General features: G+C 32.2%; 1 protein-coding gene across 3 annotated transcripts in view; it reads left to right on the plus strand.

Annotated features, from left to right (window-relative positions):
* LOC139524415 (pleckstrin homology domain-containing family G member 7-like) overlaps window positions 1–27,387 on the plus strand; it is a 100,139-nt gene that overhangs the window by 24,862 nt on the left and 47,890 nt on the right. The window contains exon 3 of one of the 3 annotated variants that reach the window (XM_071319193.1): window positions 16,920–16,970. The exons of 1 other annotated variant lie outside the window; for it this stretch is intronic. In XM_071319193.1, the coding sequence (XP_071175294.1) occupies window positions 16,920–16,970 (51 nt within the window). Of the gene's footprint in view, window positions 1–16,919; window positions 16,971–25,310; window positions 25,548–27,387 lie in introns of those variants that run through there. One more of the 3 variants, XM_071319208.1, reaches the window with a different exon arrangement.

Raw genomic sequence — 27,387 nt, forward strand, 5'->3', positions numbered from 1 at the left:
CGTAAAGACGCCATAAACAGTCCAATAAACGAACGGCCTCGTGAAATGCCAAAATAGAAATACATATTAATTTCGATAGAATTGTATAACTGTATAGAGTAATACATTATAGTTAGTATGTTTTATTTTAGAAAACGATTTACATAAATGGTAATCCTTTCAACAACACAGAATAATTAAATTTCTCAATTTAAGTTTAAGTTTTAATTACTTCATAACATTACCATATAACAATCTGTTAAATTGTTGTGTACATGTAGAAATGGATTATTTTTAAATAAACACAATGTCATATTCCATTTGTCAATAACATCCTTTGTCTGATTGGTCAAAAACAAAAAAAAGAAATAACGACAAACTCTGACAAAAATCAACAACAATAAAAACATTAGAATTGCCTAGCATTGTCTTCTTTGGATAAACAGATTCATTTAGGAAGATTTAATCTGTACCGTTCATCTCTGACCTGTTATTGCACAATTACTTATAACAAATTATCACAATGGTTCTCAAATAGTTGTTAATGGATTCGATAAAGATCGTTACTTAACTCAGAATTTTAATGAATAAAAAGAACAATAAAAGTTGCGTGTTGTATGATGCCTATTCGAATTTTGTCTATTTCTCATATGTACAAATTTACAATCCAATATTGCAACGTTAAAGATGAAATGTGTTGATTTATCTGAAGTCCGTCATTTGATATCGGAATTATTAGTTATGTATTGTAAAACGTGGAACAATTATCGATATTTTCAATTAATGGAGGAACTGTATTTACAACTGTGAAAATCCGTGATGCTTCGAATTAAGAATGCTTAATTGCAAAATATAGTTAATAATGTCGATGTTACATATAGCCTAGCAAGCTGTATGAATTCGTACGTGATTTTGAAAAACCATAGTGTCCGGAATCAAAATCAATTTTAGGGAAGTATATGCAAAAAAAAAAATGTAAAACAAAGTGATGCCCCGCACTCCACTCTGAAGTAACTGTATTTTAACAAAGCCAATGTAAGATTTTCTTTGAGATATTTGTGTGTCTGAGACACACAATTGATGCTCCCGCAGAAACCAATGTGTTATTAAAAAATACATGTCTTCTATTATTCAAGTAAATACTCCAAAAAATGACAAAGTTCAACTATCTCCCAAAAGAGCAAATATATATAAAAAAAAAATCAATACCCTGACCACATGCACACCTTCAATATACGTACAAACAGACAGCAAAGTGAAAACGTCCTAGGATTCAGACTGTAGGGACAGTTATGAGGAATAACTATAATATACCTAAATGGGAAAGACGGGCGGAAGGACGGACGAGAGGACAGTACGACGAACAGGGGTAAAACAATATGCCCTCCACTTTTAGTTAAGGGGCATAACCATTGTATATACGTACAAGCATGTTAATCTAATGTAGTCGGCTAAGTTACGTAGCTATCAATTAAGAAAGATTTATATACTTATATGAAAAAAATATCCTGTGTTAACAATAATAAACTGTAAATGAACATCAAATTAAAGTTTAATTGAGATATGCAACATTATTTGGAATTATAGTTTCTTTATTATAACGTAAAAAATACTTAATAAAATATAATAATGAGGAACAAAATTAAATAATATGTCGCTTCTCTTTTGCACGAGTTTTACATTCAGATTTGAGAATTCTAGAAAACCCTATCACTTCACCACTTTAAAGTATAACAGATTACTTTCCTCTGGGAACCAAACGTTTTCTGTACCAGGCTAACTGAAGTTCCTTTGACGAAACATTTGCCTATTAATACTTATACTTATTTGATTTATTGCCGTTGCGTTGCTGTCTCATTGAATACTCATGTTGCTACCATATGAGTCATTGTAGAAAGTCTGATATATGAACATAATACAATATAAGTTGATATTAAAACATATTCTCATCAGGAAGTAAATATTCAAGCAACAACAAAGTCTATTGACAATAGAAATTTGACCAATAAGTCTAAACTACATGTAAATAAATCTCGATATAGCATTATGCTGTCAATTCCAAAACTGTGTTACCGGATTTCCTATGTTTGTTATATCAATATATGAACTATAGGTACGATGTTTACATATTACAGATAAATGAAGACACACATTAACTAATGATATTTATACTAATTATTTTCTCATATGCATCATATCATTAACACAAACAATTGATATTTTTTCAAGCGTTTGTGCAGTGCCGTTAGATAAACATCTAACATATATACAAAGAATCATCACATCTTAATTTTTAGACTCCCAAACAGTTTGAAAGAAAATTATTGTTTCAGGTTGTAAATTTGAACGACTTAATATTCTCCTCCTTTTTCACAAATGCTTACGTTGGATGACTATTTTAGATTTTAGATTCTTTTCAGTTCATACAAATCTGCAATAAAAAGTAGGGCTCACATGCATACAGACTGCAAATTAAAATTGTCAGCTAACACTTTGAAAGACCACTGGGGTAAAGCTGATGACCGTAACTGCATTCACGGTCATCCCAAGATGTCGGATGAAAAATTAGGTCAGTTTCTGTATTGTCTGTTAAAGTGTTTCTATATCATTTTCTTTACAAATCATACATTGCAACGATGTAAATTTATAAAAAAATCACTCGAAAATCACTATTTACTTCCGAGAAATGTGCATGAAACGGGAAATTCGATTTGAAAAAATCGTTAAGATGACCGTAAATCATAATCAAAATATTTTCAAGATGACCGTAACATAAAACAAGGATGACCGTAATTGGTAAAAAGATGACCGTAACTTGTAAAGGATGACCGTAATTTGTAAAGACTGACTGTAATTTATATAGGACGACCATAACTTTTATATGATGACCATCAATTCTAACAAATATCCGTATTGTATTCAAAGCTTTTTTGTCGATCTCAATAAGGGCTCGGTTAGCGTATATAAATATGTTTCATAAATTTCTTTTTAACCGGATTTTTGTGACAAAAATGTCGGTTATTGATTTGGGGATGTACGGCGGGCGGGCGGGCGGCAATCAAATATTGTCCGTGCATTAACTCATGAACCGTTCAACCAAAGCTTTTAAAATTTTAATAAAATGTTACTAACAACTAAATGAAGGTCAAGTTCAATAATGGCGATTTTGACTTTTACCGTTCAGGAGTTATGGTTCTTGAAAGATTGAAAAATGGAGTTTCCAGTCGTGTCCGTGCATTTACGCATGAAATGTTCTACCTAAGCTTCCCAAATTTTAATATGTTGTTACTGATGACAAAATGGAGGTCAAGTTCAATAATGACGATTTTGACTTTTACCGTTCAGGAGTTATGGTTCTTGAAAGATTGTGAAATGACGTTTCCATTCACGTTGTTACATTTACTCATGAACCATTCAATCTAAGCTTTTCAAATTTTAAGATGTTGATACTGATGACAAAATTGAGGTCAAATTTGATATTGACGATTTTCACTTTCACCATTCATCAGTAATGGTTCTTGTGATATTGCCAGGACACAAATAAATATTAATAAATCCGATTTGCTGTCGTTGTGACAGCCTCTTGTTTTGAACTATAATATAATTGGCCATATTTAGGATTTATAACAATGATAGTAAATTGCATATTTTTCGTAAACAATGAAATATTTATTGATATCGACGTTAAAATTTTAACACAAATTGACAGCGATACGACGAAAATTTGAAGAAACATGAATGTGTCCCTAGTACACGGATGCCTCATCTACACTATCATTTTCTATGTTTTGTGGACTATGAAAATGGGATAAAACTGTAATTTGGCTTTAGAATTAAAAAGATCATACCATAGGGAAAATGTGTACTAAGTTTCAATTTTTTTTAACTTGAAGCTGGACAAACGGACAAACAAACAGACGAACGGACGAAAGTACGCACAGACCAGAAAAACATAATGCCAATAAATGGAGCATTAAAAACATTAATAATACATACGAATATTTGGTAATCGAGCCCATGTGTATGGTTCCAGAGGAAGCAGATTAAAATCTTAATTTGTCTTGATATATGCAGGCGGAAACACTTTTGAAATAGAACAAAAGAATCGAAGCTCTGTGTTTATCGAGAAAGCGATAAATGTTAACTGTAATGTTTGATATAGTAACAAAATTTTTAAAAGTTAATAGAAACAAATAAAACGACAATTTTCTTATTTTAAAAACACCATTTGCATAAGTTTTCAATGTATCTATCACATAGTAATGCAAAACAATAAGATATCAAGTCGACGACATGGTTCTTATCGGGGCCTTTTATAGCTGACTATGCGGTATGGGCTTTGCTCATTGTTGAAGGCCGTACGGTTACCTATAGTTGTTAATGTTTGTGTCATTTTGGTCTTTTCTGGATAGTTGTCTCATTGGCAATAATACCACATCTTCTTTTTTATATATAGTATCTAAAGTTGGATGTAGAAAATGCATAACCTCCGATTTTTTTTTATCACGGACGGAGAACATATCAATCTTTTAGTTCAGAAATTTTCGTGTCTGTCCTTCCATTATGTGAATCAAGAAAAAATTCCCCAAAACAGGTAACGATTGTATCGAAAAGAGAAAAATCGAGTGCACCTTTTTATGTTTAGGCATGTTTGGGGTGTATATTTTGTCTTTAAAACGGACAAAGCAAGAGTATTTTATATAGCATCTCGCTTCAGATTTTATCATTATTATATATCAAAGCTACAGGTTGACTTTATAACGTAAAAAAATGACAGTACGAAAAGATGAAATATATGGGTCAAGTGAGATACCTATCTAATGAATCACAAAAACAGAGTAGGTGTGTTAGAATAGCTATTTTTTCTAAAAGTACTTGACGACAGTCTTTTAATTTGGATGATGAAAATGGATATCTTCGAAAAAATATGATTTTCTTGTGTGTGATAATTAGGGTTTATAATCTTCAACCACTGAAAATGTTTAGTCTGCCCTTCCACGAAATATTTAATTAGAATTTTTTTAAATGCTTAAGAATTTTCAAAAATTCCATCTGACATCCAAACAGACAATATTTTTAAGTTGAATCAATGCAGACAAGATCATTAACTAATGCTCATTAGCTAGTAGATACATTTGTCTTTTAACATATAACTGACATATAACGATCGATCATAATGGTGCTATGTGGATAAATTTATCAGTTTTCAAGAGCAAAATTGGCAGAGCGTCATCCCTACAATGGCTTCCATTTCTACGATTGTGAGCATGAACTGGCGTAATGGGGAGATAATTTTGAAGAAGTAGAATCCTGACTGTATGAATAACATTTCTGTATATATACAAATTGACAACGTTCCGCCTTGTGATACGCTTTTCGTACAATACTATTTTAAGGATCTACTTTGCTGGAGCTCACCTTCACTAGTTTATTCGAATGATATTTTCAAAATATTTCTGTTATTTTATTTGCACGACAAAATGAAAAGCTATATAATATCAATGGGTGTACATGCAATTTTTTGGCATTTTTAAAAATGCGTATTTATTATATGTCATTAAAGGGAATCCCAGAAACAAACAAAAATCTTTTGTCGAGCAGTTGAAGGCTGTGCACCCCATTTTTTTTTATTATGCTTGTAAGGTGTCATTTTATCGCGCTTTTGTGGCATGTTTTCCCTTACTGTTCATTTGCATGTCTTTAGGCAATCATTTGATACAAAAAGATAGTTATATAATTACGGATATTTCTTAGAATTGAGTGTCATCCTTTAAAAGTTACGGTCATCATTTACAAATTACGGTCATCTTAATAGCAGTTACGGTCAGCCTTGTTATGAATCGCTGATTCTGTTACGGTCATCTCGATTGTGATTTACGGTCATCTTGGCGATTTTTTCAAATCGAATTTCCCGTTTCATGCACATTTCTCAGAAGTAATTAGTGATTTCCGAGTGATTCTTTTATAAATTTACATCGTTTCAATGTATGATTTGTAAAGAAAATGATATAGAAACACTTTAACAGACAATACAGAAACTGACCTAATTTTTCATCCGACATCTTGGGATGACCGTGAATGCAGTTACGGTCATCAGCTTTACCCCAGTGAAAGACTTAGCTATTAAACAAAGACAGTCCGATTCAATATGCTAATTCATTTGACGACTGGTAATTCAATTTCGAAAGTCGTTTGACAGTTTGTAAAATGATTTAGATAATTATGTTAACTTTATAGTGTTTTGGAATTTTCATTATGGCATCTCATTCATGAAAAAAAGTGTGCATTGAATTTTACAAATAATGAAGTTCAACTAGAAAGTTTAAAGCGAGTAAAAATGTAAACAACATGAATAAAAAGTAAATGATGTTGTATTTACTTGTTAACCTCAGCTCACGTGTAATAAACGCATACACACAAAGTTATTAGTTTGCCAAGGATCGGATAGAGAACAAACAATAAGGAGACTCATACAATTTATCATATAGTTTTAACAGTCTAATCTATATAAAAACATATATTTCAATGAAAGCTTCTGTGCTAGTCATGAAATTCAATGTCAAATAATTAGTTTTCGATCAGTATCTACTGACTAAGACAATCACATGTATAATATAAAAAAAAATTAGTCATAATACTATATATATAAACAAGAAGCATTATATAGGATGACTCGGTTGAAATATTATAGAAACTATTCTTTATATGAAAAATGTATTTTTCCAAGTATCATTACTTTGGCCAGCATAAAAAAAAACTAAAAAAAAAAAACAAACACTGAGTAGTTTCTTAATTTCTTTAAGGAAAAACTGCACGGAGAACGGTGCGCGGAGAACGATTGCCACGTTAAGCAATTGAAAATATCCATATTTCTGTTTAAAGGGTAATGTGTCTTTTAAATTAATTAAATAGTTCAACTATAAGCAAAGAGAATACGTGAATGAATAGTATCACGGTGGGTATGGTTGTCCTGCGAGAGAACGTACTGTGCTGGTGATTTGGTCCTGACGGGTGCTGGTGGGTCCTGATTCTGTGCTGGTGGGTTTGTTTACATTGTATCAGAACGGCAATAAAACGACTGTTTTGTTGCTTAATTTTTCTCTGATGCGTCATAAGTACCATGCAAAGTATATTTCAACAATATAAAATTGCAAAAGTCGTGCAAGTTCGTTAAACGGAATTGTCCTGACGATGTGCTGGTGATAAGAAAAACGGTCCTGGTTCTGTGCTCCTATGTCCTGGTTCTGTGCCTTTATATTTTAGTTAAAAGTGGCAAATATTCAAGATCATTGATGCTGTACTGTTATTGACTACTAGTAATTAACTGTTGTCTGCTTTCTTGAAATTGACATTGTTATGAATCTGTTAACTGTTATTATGAGAGAAAAAAAAAAACTATTTTTTATTCTTTTTAAAATTAACTGTGATTTTATTTATTGGCCTGTTAATGGAACCCTTCTTGCCCCCTTTTAAGATAAGAAAATATATTTACGATTTTCGGGATAACGATCATTTTGCAAGATCGCCAAAAGACGTTGCAATTTATACAATACTTATATAAAGTAGATGATGTTGTATGTTTGTTGTCAATGGACAAATTTCCATAAGAAACCAAAGAAAGTATGTGTTAACAACCATACGTCATTGTACGACCTTCAACAATAACCCATAAAATAAAAATGTAAAAGGTTTTGTATAAAAATGGAGAGCAAAAATATAGAAGAAAGGACTTTCTGAGCGTTTGAATCATATGTCTTTAGCAGCTTAAAACATATTTGTTTGTGAAAAATTGAGTGCTGACTATAAGAATGACAATAGTATTGCGGGTTTGTTTGTTTGGTTTTTTTTGGGGGGATGGGGGATAAGTTAGAGCGAGGTTACAGTGAAAGTGTTAAGCTTGGAATAGTTTCCCGTAAGATTTAAAAGTTGTATTTTAAAAGAAAAATGTATCTTACAGCTATTAAGAATCACTTGCTGTATCTGTAAGATTTTTTCAACATATTTTTTTTGTCTGAACGGTTATCAGGTATTTTTTTTCGAAAGTTCGATAGAACACTAAAAAAATCACTATTTTATGAAAGGGCAGACTAGAATATGTCAGAGAATATGTCAGAGAATGAAGACGAGATAACCTAGAGAACATTAACAAAACTAAGATTTCTTAGCTTTTTCATTTCAAAATTCCAAAATAAATAAATATTTTTGATAAAGAATTACAGGGGAGGAAGTGAACAATGTGTCCTACTTTTCTATATTTAAATATTTTTATGAATAAAAATCAAATGTGCCTTAATTATGATTGAAAATGAGTAAATGGAAAAACAACCAAACTAAAATACACTTTTATTTTAATATTGGTAATATCACTAAGCTTTTAAGTTTTGTGTGTCAAACACACCATCTCTGTAGTAATGACTCCTTATTAAGATATTTCACATCTCCATTTTTTTTCTGCATTTTTTTATATTGTGAATTCTTAGTATTATTATATTAAAATGTAGACATAATTTATATTTAAAAAAACTGAATCTAAAGCCAGATAAATCAAACATTTTTGTTTCTATCTATCCGTTTTCAGGACTTTAACAATCAACGTTAACACGCCTGGAAAGTAAAATGCGTACTCGGCTGTCTGTAATCGACCATTTTTAGACACCCTCCTAAAAAACAAGCCGGGGGTGGGGTTCAGAGATGCAAATTAAGTACTTAGATCAATATTTTATATTTTCGTGTATGGTTTATCACCCCCTCCTGTGGCCTGTCAATTACGAAAATGTGCAAACTGCAATAGTATCAAAACAGCACAGACAATGAATAATAGAGATATAATTTTGTACATATACATGTATCAAGGGATAATAGAGATATAATTTTGTACATATACATGTATCAAGGGGAAACTTCTTGCAAAGCATTATTATTTATAGTTAATTATTGTATTTAGTAGAAAAAGAGAATTTGGTGAAAATAAAATCACTATTTTTGTAGAAAATTCACAGACCTTTGTACAGAGATTTTTGTTATGTTTAGCATGGGATCAACACAAGGGTACATAATCCTTAAAAATCTATTTAAAAGTATTTGAAACTAACGTTTGCTTTGTTAATTGTGCCTTCAATTTCAAAAATTAAAATATCTCGTAACTTCATACTACCAATTGAGTATAAAACAAGTAGATAAGTTTAAAAAAGAAATTCTTAAATTAAACACCTAGATTTAACTTTAAAAAGTCATAACAGTTTAAAACAATACAAATCTACACACACAAACAACTGGCTTAATTTCAACTGATTTTCAACCCGAATCGCTATAAGATCATATATAAGCTCAACTGTGTCGAGGGATCGTATGAGGTTCATTTATTGTCTTGGCGTCCGTATTACAATGACCAAATGTTACCAAATGATTTTTCAAGAGTGAATCTAGGAAAAACAATATTCATCAACAAACCAGACCACTGTCTGTTAAAATGTATTCGAGATTTTAGTTACAGCCGATTCCATTGAGTATGTAGGTAAAGGTTATATCTTTGGTTAGCTTGCTTGTTAGCTAAACCGTGAAGTCATTGTTAGGTAAGGTCTATACCCTCCTTTCGAATTAGCCTGGTCCTACAGACAGAAAGATGTGTCATTTGTCGGACTAGTCTACTCTTAAAGTAGGGTAGTTTACATAACCTAACAATGACTTTTCTGTTCAGCAAGCAAGATAACCAAAGATATTCCCTTTGTCTACACGCTCATTGAAATTTTAATATTGCAAATGTTCAAGCAATTAGGGCAAAACTTACCGAGTAAAAAAAATCAAAATGTCTATCTACCTTGCACTTTCAGAAAATTCAGATCAGATAACGAAACTGGGTCCAGCAACATTTATAAACAATTTAAGATTTTGACTCTCACAGTTTCCATTCACCACAAATATTCTCGTTACAACGAATCAAATACCAGTTGCAGCCTTTTGTTTATCTATTAATATATGTATACGGATAAAGTTATGAAAGGCAGCAGGGTCACCAGGGTGAGGAGTCCATGTCATCTGAAATAAATGCTAAGCATAGATCTAGAAAGCGGCAGATAATCATGACATTAAAAAAAACTCTCTTCTTTTCGACTTTTTTCGAACAAATTGACACATAAAATTAATTATATAGTATTTTGGAATTTTTAACTTGTGTTCAATTCATTGGTTACACCTTTTACTAGGATAACAGTCCTGTCAAGTATGAGCTGGGTAAAATATTTCAGAAAAGAAGATGGAAATGTGAAAGTTTCCGTGCGTCAGGTGCAACAGCATACGAACAGCTAACATGTCTCGTCAGGGTGGAAGCTAAAAAGTCCACGAAAATTTGATTTAAAACCTTTATTCGTTCCAACAAAGATATTGAGATTTTGTTGAGGATTTAACCATCTACAACAAAATTTCTTTTTTTTTTTTTTTAGAATTTACAGGTCTTCTATAAATATATGCAAAGCAAACCATTGATTAAATTGCTTGCTATGATTGTTTGGATGTTTGTAAACGACAGGTAAGTAGTCTGTTTACTATATACTACAATTTGTTTGGAAAATAAACATTAACTTCAATTCCTGTCAGTTTGTATTTGTCCAATCAAATCCCAGTATGTATTGAAACTCCACCTACCTATTGTTTGAAAACATCCAAGCGAACATAGCAAGCAAGTCAATCAATGTTTTTTTTTTTATACTTTTATAGAAGAGCTGTACTATATAATGCAAGGAAGCGTTTAAGTCTTTCGCCAAAAAATACTATCAATTTCTTTTTGTCCTATTTAAACTTCCGTACCATTTCCTTCCATTCATGATCATTAAATTGAACTGTAAAATATTTCTTGGTACCTTCTTAATTCCTTTATGAGTCTTATGTAAACATAATTATGACAATAACTGTTGTGAGAACAAGATTCACTGCACACTTTTAAAGTTCTGCTTCATCAAACATTAAAATGTGAACTTAAGTTTTGAGACTTTTTTAATCTACACGATTGGAATTTTTGTATATGAGAACATGGTTTATCTATTAGTTGAAAATGCGGCTTTGAACTAACTTTCAGTACCTGTAAGCATTCGTTATTCAATAATGTGTGTCTTTGTGTTATTATTTTATGTAATAAATTGTTGTGTTGATACACCACTGTAACAATGAAGGAGGAAATGAGGAGGGTTGGTTGGGTGGAAGTGGGGAGGGGTATGCAGAGCGCTAACAAACATGTCTATGCGGCATTGGCTTTGATCATTGTTGAAGCATCAATGTAAGGGGCATTTAAAATATCTTAATAAAACTATTCTTATTTTAGATACTATATATTGTTATCTGATATTGGAAGAAAGATGTTGCCCTTTTATGTAATTATTTAATACAAGTTACGATCATTTCAAAACACATATTAAACAGCCAAATGGATGCACAAGAGCTAAAATAGGAGTCATAGATCCTATTGACAACAATTATCTGCCCAATTTTATTGATTTTGTAACATTTGTTTCAAATATGACCAACTTCTTATCCAAAATCACCAGCACCGTATCAGGACCCACCAGCACAATGACAGGACCCACCAGCACAGTATCAGGACATGAATAAATTGAGAAAATGCTAAATTTTAATAAATTGCAATGTTTTTTCACAAAATAGTTTTGTCGCGTGGATTGCGGTATAGAAAGCGGACTCTATGAGCATTTTTGTTTTATTTTTTCAGTTCGAGATTTTCTGAAAATGAGCATTTCTGTGTTACGCTTACTGAAAAAGTTTAGAGGGTCAACTTTTTAAATGGTTTACATATGAACCCATAAGAAACAAAATTGAAAAATCTCAACCGTTTTCTTCCATTTTTTATGAGTGAAAACGTCAAAAATCATTATTTTCGTCTTTGTTTACATTTTTTCATTGATCACCAGCACCCGTCAGGACCAAATCACCAGCACAGTACGTTCTCTCGCAGGACAACCATACCCATCGTGAGTATGACATAAATCTTCGACCTTATCTTTTTATCGTGTTAAAGTGGTACGTCTTCTTTTTCGTGTTCCTTTTGTAACTGATTAAAGCTCATTTATTTTCTGGCAAATACTAAGGTCTGTCACTAAATCTATGTCAAATTAATTCTTTAATTTTTCAAGGATTACATAGACTTATGTTGTCTGTTTATATTTGCGAAAACTTTTCTCTCGTTATTCTTGGATAATGCGGTATCTGTTATTTTCGTGACTAGACTATTGAAAAGAAACTGGGTACAAGAGGACACAATTGTTTGTGTATCTTCATTTTTTTTCTTTTTTTTTCCATTTTATCTTTTTATATTAATAAAGCTCGTTGGTGTTATACTTCAAAAAAGTAAAATCTCAAAAATACTGAACTCCGACGAAAATTTTAAACGGAAAGTCAAATATCAAATGTCAAAATCAAAAGCTAAAACACATCAAACGAATGGACAACAACTGTTATATTTACTGACTTGGTACAGACATTTTCATTTGTAGAAAGTGATGGTTTTTAAATTTACCTGATATTATATCTAGCTAAACCTCTCACTTGTATGACAAAGACATTCACATACTCATCTTGTTATATTGCTAGGTATGTGATTTCGAATTTGTTCTACGCGCAGTAAGAACCCGAAATTTACATCTTTTGCTTTTACTTGCATGGAGTTTAGGATAAAAAATACCGGCTCTGTAATTTTGCTTAAATAATTTGAGTAATTTATAAAGTTTGACTGAATTATAAATTATCTTACTAACAATTTTTCAAACTGAGGATATATATATACAATATTAGGTCAATGTCAAAGCAATATTAACTTCTCTTTTTTTGTACGAGGTTAAGAAACAGCTGGGAGCTCTTTGTGATTTCATGCTGAACACGAAAGAGTTTATATTTTTGACATTGACTTTATACTGTTTCATCATTCAGCTATAAATTGCTACAATCATATTTATGAAAATGTTAACACAGAAATTAAACTTATTTACCATCCCTTTGGCTAAATGAATAACAAATTGAAGTGACTTTAAATCGACATTTCACAAAATATAAATATGCACATATAGTTAGTAGATAAAGAGAACATGAAATGATCTAGCTACAGTATACATGGCTTATACATGGCTTGATTTGATATTGGTATGATCTTGATCAGGGGCAAACTAGTTCTAAAATGATTTCAGTATACATGGCTTGATTTGATATTGTTATGATCTTGATCAGGGGCAAACTAGTTCTAAGATGATTTCAGTATACATGGCTTGATTTGATATTGTTATGATCTTGATCAGGGGCAAACTAGTTCTAAAATGATTTCAGTATACATGGCTTGATTTGATATTGTTATGATCTTGATCAGGGGCAAACTAGTTCTAAGATGATTTCAGTATACATGGCTTGATTTGGTATTGTTGTGATCTTCATTAGGGGCAAACTAGTTCTAAGATGATTTCAGTATACATGGCTTGATTTGATATTGTTATGATCTTGATCAGGGGCAAACTAGTTCTAAGATGGTTTCAGTATACATGGCTTGATTTGATATTGTTATGATCTTGATCAGGGGCAAACTAGTTCTAAGATGATTTCAGTATACATGGCTTGATTTGATATTGTTATGATCTTGATTAGGGGCAAACTAGTTCTAAGATGATTTCAGTATACATGGCTTGATTTGATATTGTTATGATCTTGATCAGGGGCAAACTAGTTCTAAGATGATTTCAGTATACATGGCTTGATTTGGTATTGTTATGATCTTGATTTGGGGCAAACTAGTTCTAAGATGATTTCAGTATACATGGCTTGATTTGATATTGTTATGATCTTGATCAGGGGCAAACTAGTTCTAAGATGATTTCAGTATACATGGCTTGATTTGATATTGTTATGATCTTGATTAGGGGCAAACTAGTTCTAAGATGATTTCAGTATACATGGCTTGATTTGATATTGTTATGATCTTGATCAGGGGCAAACTAGTTCTAAGATGATTTCAGTATACATGGCTTGATTTGGTATTGTTATGATCTTGATTAGGGGCAAACTAGTTCTAAGATGATTTCAGTATACATGGCTTGATTTGATATTGTTATGATCTTGATCAGGGGCAAACTAGTTCTAAGATGATTTCAGTATACATGGCTTGATTTGGTATTGTTATGGTCTTGATCAGGGGCAAACTAGTTCTAAGATGATTTCAGTATACATGGCTTGATTTGATATTGTTATGATCTTGATCAGGGGCAAACTAGTTCTAAGATGATTTCAGTATACATGGCTTGATTTGGTATTGTTATGATCTTGATTAGGGGCAAACTAGTTCTAAGATGATTTCAGTATACATGGCTTGATTTGATATTGTTATGATCTTGATCAGGGGCAAACTAGTTCTAAGATGATTTCAGTATACATGGCTTGATTTGGTATTGTTATGATCTTGATCAGGGGCAAACTAGTTCTAAGATGATTTCAGTATACATGGCTTGATTTGGTATTGTTATGATCTTGATCAGGGGCAAACTAGTTCTAAGATGATTTCAGTATACATGGCTTGATTTGGTATTGTTATGATCTTGATTAGGGGCAAACTAGTTCTAAGATGATTTCAGTATACATGGCTTGATTTGATATTGTTATGATCTTGATCAGGGGCAAACTAGTTCTAAGATGATTTCAGTATACATGGCTTGATTTGGTATTGTTATGATCTTGATTAGGGGCAAACTAGTTCTAAGATGATTTCAGTATACATGGCTTGATTTGATATTGTTATGATCTTGATCAGGGGCAAACTAGTTCTAAGATGATTTCAGTATACATGGCTTGATTTGGTATTGTTATGATCTTGATTAGGGGCAAACTAGTTCTAAGATGATTTCAGTATACATGGCTTGATTTGATATTGTTATGATCTTGATCAGGGGCAAACTAGTTCTAAGATGATTTCAGTATACATGGCTTGATTTGGTATTGTTATGATCTTGATCAGGGGCAAACTAGTTCTAAGATGATTTCAGTATACATGGCTTGATTTGGTATTGTTATGATCTTGAATCAGGGGCAAACTAGTTCTAAGATGATTTCAGTATACATGGCTTGATTTGGTATTGTTATGATCTTGATCAGGCGCAAACTAGTTCTAAGATGGTTTCAGTATACATGGCTTGATTTGATATTGTTATGATCTTGATCAGGGGCAAACTAGTTCTAAGATGGTTTCAGTATACATGGCTTGATTTGATATTGTTATGATCTTGATCAGGGGCAAACTAGTTCTAAGATGGTTTCAGTATACATGGCTTGATTTGGTATTGTTATGATCTTGATCAGGGGCAAACTAGTTCTAAGATGGTTTCAGTATACATGGCTTGATTTGGTATTGTTATGATCTTGATCAGGGGCAAACTAGTTCTAAAATGATTTCAGTATACATGGCTTGATTTGGTATTGTTATGATCTTGATCAGGGGCAAACTAGTTCTAAGATGATTTCAGTATACATGGCTTGATTTGGTATTGTTATGATCTTGATCAGGGGCAAACTAGTTCTAAGATGATTTCAGTATACATGGCTTGATTTGGTATTGTTATGATCTTGATCAGGGGCAAACTAGTTCTAAGATGGTTTCACCTTTGATCATTGTCTCCTTGTCACTCTATGTGACTATTATTAAAGCGAAACAGTGATCATATGTAAGCTTCTTTTGTCTCACTTTTATGACACAACATTCCAGCAGCACCTGCATACGGGGTATATTTCTCCCAATTGATACGATATTCCCGTGCTTGCATTTCCTATCATGATTTTCTTGATAGAGGGTTACTGCTCACAAGGAAGCTATTAAACCAAGAGTTCCAAATGGTGAAGTTAAAATCATCCCTTCGTAAATTTTACGGACGCCATCACGAGTTGGTTGACCGTTATGGAATAACCGTTTCACAAATGATATCGGATATGTTCCTTACGTCGTAACTATAACTCCCTTCCCTTTCATGAATGTGACCTACCGAATTAGACTATTTACCGGATTTGTAATCACATAAGCAACACGACGGGTGCCACATGTGGAGCAGGATCTGCTTACCCTTCCGGAGCACCTGAGATCACCCCTAGTATTTGGTGGGGTTCGTGTTGTTTATTCTTTAGTTTTCTATGTTGTGTCATGTGTACTATTGTTTTTCTGTTTGTCTTTTTCATTTTTAGCCATGGCGTTGTCAGTTTGTTTTAGATTTATGAGTTTGACTGTCCCTTTGGTATCTTTCGTCCCTCTTTCATGAAAACATAAAAAAAAAAACTCAGTTTTGAATGAAGAATAAAAAACAACAACCATGGTATATTGAACACTTACATGTGTATTTTCATTTATTTGGAAGATTTTTTTTTTTTACTCAGGTAAATTAAACAATGAGTGATAAATTTCTCTTGGAAGAAATTTAAAGGTGCCATCAAATAAACTATACAGAGAACAATACCTGTTGTATATGTTCAATGGGACAATAGAACTTACAAATATTTAAATGGACAGGTAACTTGCAGGTGAATCTATGGAAAACTATAATAGGGTTCGCAATAACAGCGAGAAACCTTTGCAATGAAGCTAAAAACATCGGTATAAGCCGTTTTTCTTTTGAATTAAATCATAATACAAACACAAAATCATGGTTTTTTTTTATATTTTGTTGGTTTATATTCTTTCAAATGATATATAGAACATGACACTTTAGTTATCAGTTATCGCATATTTTCAAATATACTTGTGATATTAATGTGTGCTGATTCCGAGAACGAGATGTAAAGGCTATACAACTTTTTTTTAAGCTTAATCAATCTAATGAACTCTATTTGAATCGCTCCTATTCAAATGTTTTATCTTATAAACTGTTTTGCTCTATTCTGAATTTTAATTAATTCTATTTCTGATGTTTGTTTTTCATCAGGGAAGTTCATCGTGGGTTAGAACAATTAGAACACTTACGTCAAACGAAATGGTATGTAAATCACAATTTTCGTTTTTCTTTTCAACCCAGTTGTCTTTCTGTTGTATTACTCAAGTCTCACCATGTTCAAGTTTAAATTACCAAGAGAAATAAGTCAAATGCAGTTTACTTTTATTGATTTATGATCTATAATATGCACTTGAATTTTTTTCTGGACAAAAGCATATACACAATTCATGTTTCGTTGAAAAATTGCACAATTTGCTTATTGATTGTGGATATTTTGTTTATATTACCTTTTTACTTATTGTTGTACCTAAGTTATTTTTCACTTGAATGTATGATTGCATTGCACTAAAAAAATATTCACATCTCTTTTGTATGAAATATATATAATAAGTAAAACGGATTTTTGAAATTTCTTACAACGGACATAGGCAAACAAAAGAGTAACCAGTAATAAATGATATTTGTTCATTTTTAAATAGTTGTGAAAACTTGTCTATGGTACAAAAGCCGAATTTTGCAACCTTTTTAGACGAGTTTTAATAAGAACTTCTGTAAGAAAATGTTAAAACAGTTAGATAGAGTAAGGTTTTTTTATCATTGGGATCATATTGTCAGATTAGGCACAAACTTTATGGAAGAATTATGTCACATAACAACGCAGTTAAAACAACACACGAATATCAATCGACGGGTGTCAGATGTCGAGCAGGATCTGCTTACCCTTCCAGAGCATGTGAAATTACCCCCGTTGTTGTGGGGTGCATGTTGCTGAGTCTTTAGTTTTTCTATATTGTATTTTGAAACGCGTGTCTGGTATACTAAATTATAAGCCTGGTACCTTTGATTATTATTGTATATTGTTAACTGTCTTTGGGTTGGTTTTTTTACCAGAATATTTATTAGTTTAAACGTCCCTGTTGATATCTTTTGCCTTTATTTTGTGCCGTCTTACACTTTGCTGCTGTTGGTGTTTCTTTTATAAAAGACTCTGTTGCGGTTTCTCCTTCCTAAACACGGACTTCTACATTTCTGCAAATTAAGACCTTCATGGCCCAACTACTTTCGCCAGTTCGAGTTTTAGTGAGTTGTTTTGTGTGTCTTTAATATTTGTCTGTTTTGACTACTGGATCCCAATTCTTGACACATTAGTCTAGTATGTCTTATAAAATTGAGAAAGGAAATGGTGAATATGTCAAAGCGACAACCACCCGACCATAGAGCAAACAACAGCCGAAGGCAACCAATGGGTCTTCAATGTAGCGAGAATTCCCGCACCCGTAGGTGTCCTTCAGCTGGCCCCTAAAATATGCATAATAGTACAGTGATAATGGACGTCATACTAAACTCCGAATTATACACAAGAAACTAAAATTTAAAATCATACAAGACTAACAAAGGCCAGAGGCTCCTGACTTGGGACAGGCGCAAAATTGCGGCGGGGTTAAACATGTTTATGAGATCTCAACCCTCCCCCTATACCTCTAGCCAATGTAGAAAAGTAAAACAATAACAATACGCACATTAAAATTCAGTTCAAGAGAAGTCCGAGTCTGATGTCAAAAGATGTAACAAAAGAAAATAAATAAAATGACAATAATACATAAATAACAACAGACTACTAGCAGTTAACTGACATGCCAGCTCCAGACCTCAATTAAACTGATTGAAAGATTATGTCTTCATCATATGAATATCAGGTACAATCCCTCCCGTTAGGGGTTTAGTATCATACTATCATAAAATATATGAGAAGAACATAACCCGTGTCATGCCAACAACTGTTTTTTTTAGAAATAAATGTGTTTAGTTCTGATGCAAAGATCCTATCAGTGAATCAATGTTAAAGCCAAAATATGCAATCTTTAATGACCTGACAACAGTATCGTAACTATATCCCCTTTTAATAAGTCTATTTAAAGGTTTTGTTAGTTTCTGAGGTTTGGTTTGGTTGCGTACTCAAAATAACGGAACTATATAAACAACTGTTTACAAATTGAAGGTTTAGCTAGCTATAAAACCAGATTTAGCCCACTATTTTCTTCGAAAAATCATTTATCAAGTAAGGAATATGGCGGTAGCGTTTGGTTTTTTTTCAGTTTTTATAGACTCACACTTTATATATTTGAGTTGGAGTTTAGTATTTTTGTTATACATTTTTAAAAGTAATGTTCTGTTTGCTCGAAGTACTTTTTTTCATTCAAAAATATAAAGGATTACATTTGTTTCTTTAAATAGATAATTAGTATGCATGTACGTCATTTATAAGTCAATAGGGTATACGTAACAGTATTTTATCTCAGGGGCTTTGATAGATCCATAAAATATACATTATAAATGAGGGTAAACTGTATGAATACAATTATAAATTCCCACTGCTTACTTATCTTTATTACCGAATGCATTAGTTTACATGCTTTTTCTTGACCTATTGACGCCAAATTAATAACTTAAGTGCGTAAGAGAAACTGCAGATATAGAAATGTAAAAATATCTACAAGGATAATGTAAACTATTTACATCTATTCCTCAACATTGAGACGTACCCTTTGCCTTAACGAAGCAGGTAAGGTTGTTTCATCTATCTGTTTTAACATCTTGATCTTAAAATATATATATTTTTTTAGTACACATTTTTTCATGTTTTTTTCAAGTATGTTACTTCTCATACATAATTTAATATTCAACAACAATTATGGGTTTGTAAAGGAAGAAATGGTGGAAAAGTATACGAATGCTTTCCCTTTTTACATGTAGCATATATCATACATGAAAGATTGGTCGCATGTCGCATTTCTGTTGCGTTTTTATGGGAAATTTAGACAAAGAAGTAACCAAGACACTTAGTTTTGTGATTTAAACATTGATATTTCAACCTTCATTATAATGTTACTTATAGACATTTGCTCTATCTTAGAAACAAAAATTAGATTTTGTAAGTTTGGTTGTTCCAGTAGAATTCTTATCAAATGATTATACTACATCCTAGCCTTCACGGTATATTTTTATAAAGTCCTTAAGTATTGACAACATTAAAGTAAACTCATAGACCCTTAAAGGATATCAATTCAACACCGACGACAGATCTTTCAATATTGATTAATCTGTGCATTAACTTTTTTATATGTATTAATACATAACAAAATATGTTTTGCTATATATTCAAAAATAAAATCACAAAAATATTGAACTCCGAGGAAAATTCAAAAAGGAAAGTCCCTAATCAAATGGCAAAATCAAAAGCCCAAACACATAAAACGAAGGGATAACAACTCTCATATTCCTGACTTGGTACATGCATGTACAGTAGACCTACAAAATGAATATCTTCCTATAAATACACATCATAAAATTAAGATTAAATAATAATAAATCTCAACCAAATCAGTTTAAAAGGGCTAAACGTGAAATAAAGTATCCACGAAAATAAGTTGGTGTAAAGAATTTGTCATAGACCACATTTATCCGTTCAGTGTATTTTTACTTGTTTTTGTTTTAAATTCTATCAGGTTAAACCATTTCAATCTATATTTCATAGTGTGTCTGTCATAAGGTTGTATCTCATTGATGTATATCCAACCAACTATTTTAGTTTATCACGCCAAACCCAAGTCCCCGTTGCATTTTTGTGTTTCTTTGATACATACGACGTGGCTCCGTAGTTATACATCCCGTCATTGAATTATTGCGGTATTGTACATTTATGTATTCATGTCTTTCAGTCTTGCTAATGTGCTTTGTCTATATGAATTTATGTGCTGTTGTGTTACATATTTGTTTGTTTTTATAGGGATTAAGAATATATAACCCAATGTTGGCTGCTGTATTTTTGACATTTTTACTCATATGTGTGTTTGCTTTGTTCAAACATCGTTGTCAACATAATAAAATTTGATGCGACTGGCATACAAGTGAGAGATATAGATAGATATAAAACCAGGTTTAATGCACAATTTTCTACATAGGAAAATGCTCTTACCAAGCCTGGAATATGACAGTTATTTTCCATTCGTTTGATGTGTTTGAGCTTCTATTTTGCCATTTGATTTGGGTACTTTCTGTTTAGAATTTTCCTCAAAATTCGGTATATTTGTGATTATACTTTTCGTATAGACCTTTTGTTTAGTTTTGCGATTGTAAGACGTGTGAAATATATTTTTTTTAATATTTATATTTGATTAACTTACAATTCATTGACCAGGAAAGGATACACATTAAAAATTTTGTTTAAACTGCTTGTCAGTATCTCTGAGTACTCTCAGAACTGTACTTTAATTGTATCTTTTTGTTTTGTGTTTAGGAATGCATACGTACACTCCCACGTTCGGTCTATATTTTTCGTTAGATTATTTCTGCTTTTTACCGATCTGATAAGTTAAATCCTTTTCAACTGATCTTTATACTTTGTTCTTATGTTGTACAGTTACATCACTGTTCGAGGTTAGGGGAGGGATGGCCCCTTAAAATATATTTAATCCTACCAAATTCTAAATGTGCCTGTTCCAAGTCAATAGCCTGCAGTTCAGTGGTTGTCGTTGGTTCATGTTTGTCATAATATTTGTTTCGTTAATTGTTTATTTTTATAAAGTGTGACCGTTAGGGTTTCAATTGAATTGTTTCATATTTTTCATGTCCGGGCTATTTATATAGATATAAGAAGATGTGGTATAAGTGCCAATGAGACAAATCTCCATTCAAGTCATAATTTGTAAAGGAAAACCATTAGAGGTTAAAGTATGGTCTGCAACACGGATCTTAGCTCACAACGATTAGCAAGCTATTATAAATGGCCCCAAAAATGAATTATAATAGTATAAAACCATTCAAACGGGAAAACCAACGGTCTATCTAGTCTATATAAAAAAGGAGAAACAAGAAACACTTATAAATCACATGAACAAACGACAACTACTGAACATGACTTCTAAGAAATTAGTTTTTATGTTGTGTAGGTAAAACATTATCAAAGATTAAATAATCGGAAGAACAAGTATTTTAAAGAATTATAGTGCAAAGGCGTAGTGTAAAAGTTTGTGTTTTGTAAACAGCTGCTGTCAATAACAACGTGTAAATTGAGCTGGTTTTCTATAATTGTTCGGAAGAGACGCATTAAAGTTTGAAAAGGCCTTTTTCTTACGTCATAAAGACTAGTTATACAATTGCATGTGTAAATCAGCTGATAATGTTTTTAATTGTACAAAGAAGAACATTTTGCAATGTATACTGTATGATGATGATTATCTAAGGATGGTCATATTGAAATGATATAATGACATAATTATGACGAATATTAGAATAATGACATCAATGACATACATTGTATAAGCTACCTTGTTTACAGACATTCGATACAGCAAAATATTTGCTTAAGTTTGGTTTGAGTGTTCTTTTGAGATAGTGTTTTTTTTAAAGCTGTAAATATCGCATATGGCAAAAGTTTTCAGCTGGTAAAAATGACTTCAACGATTTTTGGGTTTTGCCATAGTATTGGCGAGGTTTTGTATTTTTTTTAATTATATATTCATCGTCCGTGCTTTTCTGCATCTCCGGGTAATAGTTTTTGTTTTTCCATTTTGTTGACTGAAAGTCTTTTCGCCTTTTATCTTTTGGTAGTAGCGTTTTTGTTGCATGACTGAAGGTCTTTTCACCTTTAATCTTTAATTTGGTTATAGTATTTTGTGGACGAAAAGTTTTTCAAACTCTTATCCTTTGGCGATGATTATTGTGATCGGAAAGTCTGTCTTTCCTTTTATCTTTAGGTGTTAGTGTTTAATGAACTGAAAGTCTTATCTCCTTTTCTATTTGGGTGATACTATAAGTGTGTTGTTGCCTATATCGTATGTTGACGATGTTTTGTTGACTGAAAGTCTTTCGCCTTTTATCGTAAGGTGATCGTGTTTTGTTGACTGAAAGTCTTTCGCCTTTTATCGTATGGTGATCGTGTTTTGTTGACTGAAAGTCTTTCGCCTTTTATCGTATGGTGATGGTGTCTGAAACTTTCTTCGAGTTATGGGTCTAATTGTCACCTTTGTATCTTTATACTAAAGGATTTATTTAAATCATGAAAGTGAACAGAAGGAGTTATTACTGGTTTGAAGGTCATGTCAATTGTTTTACTAACCTGTAAATATTCATTCAAGTTTGTCTTCAGTAATTATTCCCAATGGAACAATTCAGAATTTGACATTTATTCTGCACATATATAATAAATAACTAAGTTGATTTTTCTATACAACGAGAACATTTGGATCATTTAACCACTATAATATTTGATCAGCATGCATGGTAATTAAATTTGCAACTACTATGCTATTCTCAAGAGATTTAGACAACGGATTCAATAACAATACAGAGCATACAAGTTTCAGGTTATTTTAATCCTAATGAATAATTGTCATTTATTAAGGGTTTTTTAAAGTTTGATCGATTTTACCAAATTTACTGTTTAGTTATTTAAATAAATGACAATGTATCGAACAATCATCTGATAGTCACTGTATATCTCTCAGAATGTAAATATTTCAATGTAGCAATAAATTATGGTAGGATTTGATATCAAGCCGGCATAACATAATCCATTCAAGAATTTTAACTTTGGCACTTGTAGTACTATTATCATGATTTTCTTGATAGAGGGTTACTGCTCACAAGGAAGCTTTTAAACCAAGAGTTCCAAATGGTGAAGTTGAAATCATCCCTTCGTAAATTTTACGGACGCCATCACGAGTTGGTTGACCGTTATGGAATAACCGTTTCACAAATGAATCCCCTTCCCTTTCATAAATGTGACCTACCGAATTAGACTATTTACCGGATTTGTAATCACATAAGCAACACGACGGGTGCCACATGTGGAGCAGGATCTGCTTACCCTTCCGGAGCACCTGAGGTCACCCCTAGTTTTTGGTGGGGTTCGTGTTGTTTATTCTTTAGTTTTCTATGTTGTGTCATGTGTACTATTGTTTTTCTGTTTGTCTTTTTCATTTTTAGCCATGGCGTTGTCAGTTTGTTTTAGATTTATGAGTTTGACTGTCCCTTTGGTATCTTTCGTCCCTCTTTTGTGAGTTGCATTGTATTCCTTTGAACTTTAACGGCAAAAAATGTGAATGACATCTCATTTATCTTATGCGATTTTATCACAGTTTTTATGGTTTATCTCCATCGACAAAACTATTTCATTTTATTTGGATATCGGTTCTCTCTTATATGATCAAGAAAATGAGTGAACGATTATATAAAGAAGGATCTGTAGAATGGAAGACCTGCATAATGTTTTAAATTTTGCCTTTAACAAACAGCCTAGCGATATATATGTAAAACTGATTCGTTGTAGAGGGTTTTATTTCATGAATACAGAAAAATTGTGTGATAGTTACGATATTCCCCATATGCAGTGACAATTTGGGTGTAAGAACTGCTATGACATATCTAAAAGGACTACATTTTCTTAACGGAGAACAAATCGAACAATAGTACCAACTCCGCTTTAAAAACGGCAAAACCGCTGCAAAAACGCGTTTCAATAAATTATTTGGTCAAAATATCATATCATATTATACAAAAAACAATTATCTAAAAAGTCTTAGAAAAGTAACTTTTTTGTCGTTTTTGTTTTTTGTCATTTAGTCATTTACCTTTTATTTCTATTGTTTACTTTTTATTTCTATTGTTTACTTTTTATTTCTATTGTTTTGACCTTCACACTGTTTAGATCCGAGCAAAACTGACGAGTCTCAGTAAAAACTTACGAGACTTCAAGTTGTATATGGGTGACCGTTAACAGTTTTTATATAACATGCTTAACTAATTTGTATCTACTAGAGTCATGTTCATTCAAGTTCGCCAGTCTCATGAATGGATACATATTTATAATTTCGTTGTGGTTTTGTTGCTGTCATATTGACCTCGTTTCATTCATATTAAAAAGATACTCAATTTCCTTGATTAGCTAACATATCATATCATCCATTTATCATCTGAATATAATTTTACAGTGAATTCAACTTAACAAAATAAGGTATAATGTTAATAATGATATAAATTCTTCAGAAAAACCAATATACCACGAACCGTGATTTAATCACAATGTAACGGACAATCCAATAGGCAGATTCTATGATAATGTAGCATCTTCGATTTTCCACCTAGTTTGTACAATAAGTAATCGGCCTATAAGTACCAAATTCAATCCAATCATTTCAATCCGAATGGAGCGATCTGTGTCCATTCGAGTAGCTTTGTGAAATCCTAACGCGCCATCAGTTTTAATCAGGCCAATTTTCTTGGAGGTGCTACTTGTTATATTGGCATAATGCACAAAACAGACTAAAATAAGTAATAAACTAAATACTGTGTGCTTAAGTGATTGGATTGATATTAATATTAGAAATGATTAACTGTGATAAGTATAATCAACTATCATGACTCTGGTGAGAGAGCAAAGTATTGGACAAAACATTATGGTTTGATAGTTAAGCTTTATTGTTTTGAAAAGAAACAACATATTTTTAAACAATGTCGGTCAGACGACGTCAAAATTTACGCAGAGAACGTTTAAAAAACTTGCGCCATGGAAGCACAATAGAGGAATTATCCTTAGAGGTAGAAGATATTGATGTTCAGGTACAGTCATACTCTTTTTTCTTTTTTTTTCTTGAAGTGTTTTAAAGATGTTCAAGTACAAGTATATAGTCATCAAGTTTTTTCCATCCTTTTTGCAGAACAAATATATTTCTATAAATACGAACGTTGCTTTTTTCTTAAAACATCTATTCGGCACGGTACAAATAATTATGAACAAAATCATATAATCGTGCTGTTGTAACCGGTTATAAGTATCATAGAATTGGCAATCGTATGGTAGTTTCTGTATCTGTCATAAAGTAAAATATATGCTGCTTTTATAGTCTAATCAAGATCAGACTGATGATTATTTATATAGAGTACTTTCGTTTGATTTAAAAAAAATAATAAGTATCATATCAGTAATAAAACACATAGCGTGTATGATAGTGAAGTTTTGAAGGGACCAAGTTGGTGACATGTCGACAGTCATTTCTTCAGTAGGGTTAATCATACCACCTAAAACCTATCAAGTACCAACGCAAAAAAAAAAGTAAATTCAATTGCAATCTTGTGTGATTTTTTCAGAATTTTAAACATTAAATTTTTTAGTCATTTTGTGAAATGCTTATTTTGGAAAGCCGAAATATTGAAAAAGATGAAAGATGTTAAAAGTCTTATTTCTAGAAAGTAAACTCATAATTTTCCAGCTTAAATGTGGTAATGTGCGCAAATATTCTGATTAAGCTCTTTGAACAAAAATTGAGAATGGGTACGCCTTAAATTTATAGATTAGAAAAGGATCATAATATACACAAATTTAAATCTTTAAATTTTTGAAATTTTATCTTTTTATAATTAGATGATTTATCGACTTAAAAAAATATCGTTTTTGTGTATATTATTTTGCCTGATACTCGACTGGTACAATTAATCTTTGCGATACAACCACTTACAGTCTGTCAGAGTTGAGTTTTATCTCGGGTAATGCTCATTCGTATTATCAAGGAAGGCAAACCTTCAACGAATTATGTCATGCAATGTAATAAGAAAACCAAGCTTTGGGAAAACTTTTCAAAGGATTAACTGCAACAATTTGTGATACATGCAAAAAGATCTTAAAATCAAGATACAACGAATGCTAAAATTGCGTGATATTTAATTAGAAATAAACTTTATAAATTATAGTTTAATATAAAGCCTCGGTCACACCTTACCGGATGGCACTAACGGACGCCTAACGGATGAAAATAAAAGTTGTCCGTTGACAAAATTGTTATCCGTTGGGAGTCCGTTGATGTACTGACCGAATAAAACGGACGCTTAACGAATGCATAACGGACATGCAACGGATATGCAACGTACGAGAAACGGAAACGTACCGGACAGAACGGATGTCGAACGTACACCCAACGGACGAGTGCCGCATAAAACGGACACCGAACGGAAGCGTATCGGATAAAGCAGATGAACAAGATATACGGAAAAATTAAAGACGACAATACTAATACATGTAAATCGCATAAATATTCAAAATGTTTCTGTGTAACTGGTTTTGGTTTGTTCTTCAAAATGCCGCCAGAGGGCAGTGTCTGGCCTGAATAAGAGCTGCTTGATTGTGAAGACGTGCCTTTACTCTAAGATCGATTATGAATAATAAGAATTCACGAACCTTAAGAAATCTGACATACCAATAATTGGCATTTCTGACGCGAAATTTTCAATTGGCATTTATCCGTTTCAGATCCGTTCACCATCCGTTTTATCCGTTATACGTCCGGTAGGAGTCCGTTTCTCATTCGTTTTACATCCGTTTTATCCGTTTAACGCCCGGTAGAAGTCCGTTGGTGAATTTATCTCCCAGACCTCCAACGGACGTATAACGGACACGTAACGGATA

This window comes from Mytilus edulis, chromosome 1 (genome assembly GCF_963676685.1).
Source record: "Mytilus edulis chromosome 1, xbMytEdul2.2, whole genome shotgun sequence".
Taxonomy (NCBI): Eukaryota; Metazoa; Mollusca; class Bivalvia; order Mytilida; family Mytilidae; genus Mytilus; species Mytilus edulis.